At 37.9% G+C, this 2,003-nt stretch overlaps 1 protein-coding gene across 1 annotated transcript; it reads left to right on the top strand.

Moving 5' to 3' along the window:
• The first annotated feature begins 230 nt into the window (after positions 1 to 230).
• Positions 231 to 1,744, top strand: LOC107950518 (probable xyloglucan endotransglucosylase/hydrolase protein 6). The gene is made up of 4 exons (XM_016885378.2): positions 231 to 524; positions 607 to 707; positions 778 to 974; positions 1,061 to 1,744. Exons 1-4 carry the CDS (start codon positions 341 to 343, stop codon positions 1,449 to 1,451), a joined length of 873 nt encoding a protein of 290 aa, XP_016740867.2. The 5' UTR covers positions 231 to 340; the 3' UTR covers positions 1,452 to 1,744.
• The last annotated feature ends 259 nt before the right edge of the window (positions 1,745 to 2,003 follow it).

Genomic DNA, 2,003 nt, shown 5'->3' with positions numbered 1-2,003 from the left:
ACATGACAAACAATATATATACGATCAATTCAATTGTAAAATTTCAATATCTGTGATCCCTTTTTCTTGTTAGGTTGGAGAATGAAAACAAAAACAAAGAGAGTTATGAAGTGGAAGCATTAAGATTAGGTTCCCAAAGGGCAAAATTAGAGCACAGTTGGGGGGTATGTAGGGCCTAAAGACGGCTTGCCATTAGCTGTATCGAAAGCTAAACTTAAGAATGGCACTTTCTATTTCAATGCAGCGGTCTACATCAACCTTAATCTCTCCCACCTATATATATATACATACACATATACACATATTCACCACAATTTAATCTTCTAAGTTCAAAACATTGATGACAATGGCAACTCTAAGCAGTGCTTTTCTTTTCATCTTCTCTTGTTTCCTTGCATGTTCGATCTCGGTTTCGGGACGACCCGCCACTTTCCTCGAAGATTTTAGAATCACTTGGTCCGATTCCCATATCAAGCAAATCGATGGGGGGAGGGCCATTCAACTTATTCTAGACCAAAATTCAGGTTTAACTTTTTAAAAATAATAATCAATGATTAAATGTGTTAACCCTTCGATAATGTGTTGTTAATTCATTTTGTTTTATAGGCTGTGGATTTGCTTCCAAAAGACGGTATTTGTTTGGACGTGTCAGCATGAAGATCAAGCTTATCCCCGGTGACTCGGCCGGAACCGTCACCGCCTTTTACGTACGTAAAGCTACCTACCGACATAACCTTTAACCTTTAATCTGTTTTTCATTGTAATCTGGTATTGCAGATGAATTCTGATACGGACACCGTAAGAGACGAGCTAGATTTCGAGTTCTTGGGAAACCGAACCGGGCAACCATACACGGTCCAAACCAACATATATGCTCATGGTAAAGGTGATAAAGAACAAAGGGTTAACCTCTGGTTTGATCCAGCTGCTGATTTCCATACATACACAATTATTTGGAACCATCATCATATTGTGTAAGTCCAGTATCTAACTATAAATATGACATTAATAAGCATATATGACATTAAAATTTGACCATTTGGGTGCTTTTTCTTAACAGGTTTTATGTAGATGAAGTGCCAATAAGAGTATACAAGAACAATGAAGCAAAAAACATCCCATACCCAAAATTTCAACCTATGGGGGTATATTCAACACTATGGGAAGCTGATGATTGGGCAACAAGGGGAGGACTTGAGAAAATTGATTGGAGCAAAGCACCATTTTTGGCTTATTACAAGGATTTTGACATTGAAGGGTGTCCAGTTCCAGGGCCAGCAAATTGTGCTAGTAACCCTAGGAACTGGTGGGAAGGTACTGCTTATCAAGCTCTTAATGCCATGGAAGCTAGGAGATACAGGTGGGTTCGGATGAACCACATGATCTACGATTACTGCACCGACAAGTCTCGGTACCCGGTCACCCCACCGGAATGCATGGCAGGTATATGAAGTACTATCAAGAGTTCCCATTGTTCCATATCCAACTGAACTGTCCAGAATATTTGATATACCAATATGTTTCATGTGTCATATATACTTTGATGTATATGCCTCCCTTTGTACCATAGTAGCTATATGTATATGCTATAAGAGGGCCATGCAAAAATTGGGGTTATGAAGGGAAATAAATTGTGATCGTGTGTGCAAATATTTAATTTTAAAACGTGTATTTTATTATTATTATTATTGTATTATCCAATTCAGAGTTTGCAGGCCTAAGACAAAAACTACTTGCTGCTTCATTTTACGGGTTGATGAAAACAAGGAAATGAGTGAATGCTAGAAATTCAAAATTAGTGTTTGAAGTAATTGGCTTTCAATTGATTTTCAGAATGGTCCCCTTTTGTTTTGGTTTTTCCTGTTATTCACTTTAAATGTTTGGCTAGAATTTGGCTCATTTGGTCGTCCCCGAAGTGCATAAAAAGCTCATAATGGTCCCAGTGTGAAGGGATACTTCTTGCTTCCTTCACTTCTAATACCATATTTTTTTTGTTCGAAATC

This window comes from Gossypium hirsutum, chromosome D03 (genome assembly GCF_007990345.1).
Source record: "Gossypium hirsutum isolate 1008001.06 chromosome D03, Gossypium_hirsutum_v2.1, whole genome shotgun sequence".
Taxonomy (NCBI): domain Eukaryota; kingdom Viridiplantae; phylum Streptophyta; class Magnoliopsida; order Malvales; family Malvaceae; genus Gossypium; species Gossypium hirsutum.
Note: the sequence above shows the minus strand (reverse complement) of the source record. Positions and strands in the feature narration are given on the sequence as shown.

Excerpts from the sequence above, each read along its gene's own strand:
- LOC107950518 (XM_016885378.2), top strand. The coding sequence starts at position 341 with ATGACAATGGCAACTCTAAGCAGTGCTTTTCTTTTCATCTTCTCTTGT. Across the intron at positions 708-777 it reads GAACCGTCACCGCCTTTTAC|ATGAATTCTGATACGGACAC; the intron begins GTACGTAAAGCT and ends CTGGTATTGCAG. Across the intron at positions 975-1,060 it reads TGGAACCATCATCATATTGT|GTTTTATGTAGATGAAGTGC; the intron begins GTAAGTCCAGTA and ends TTTTCTTAACAG.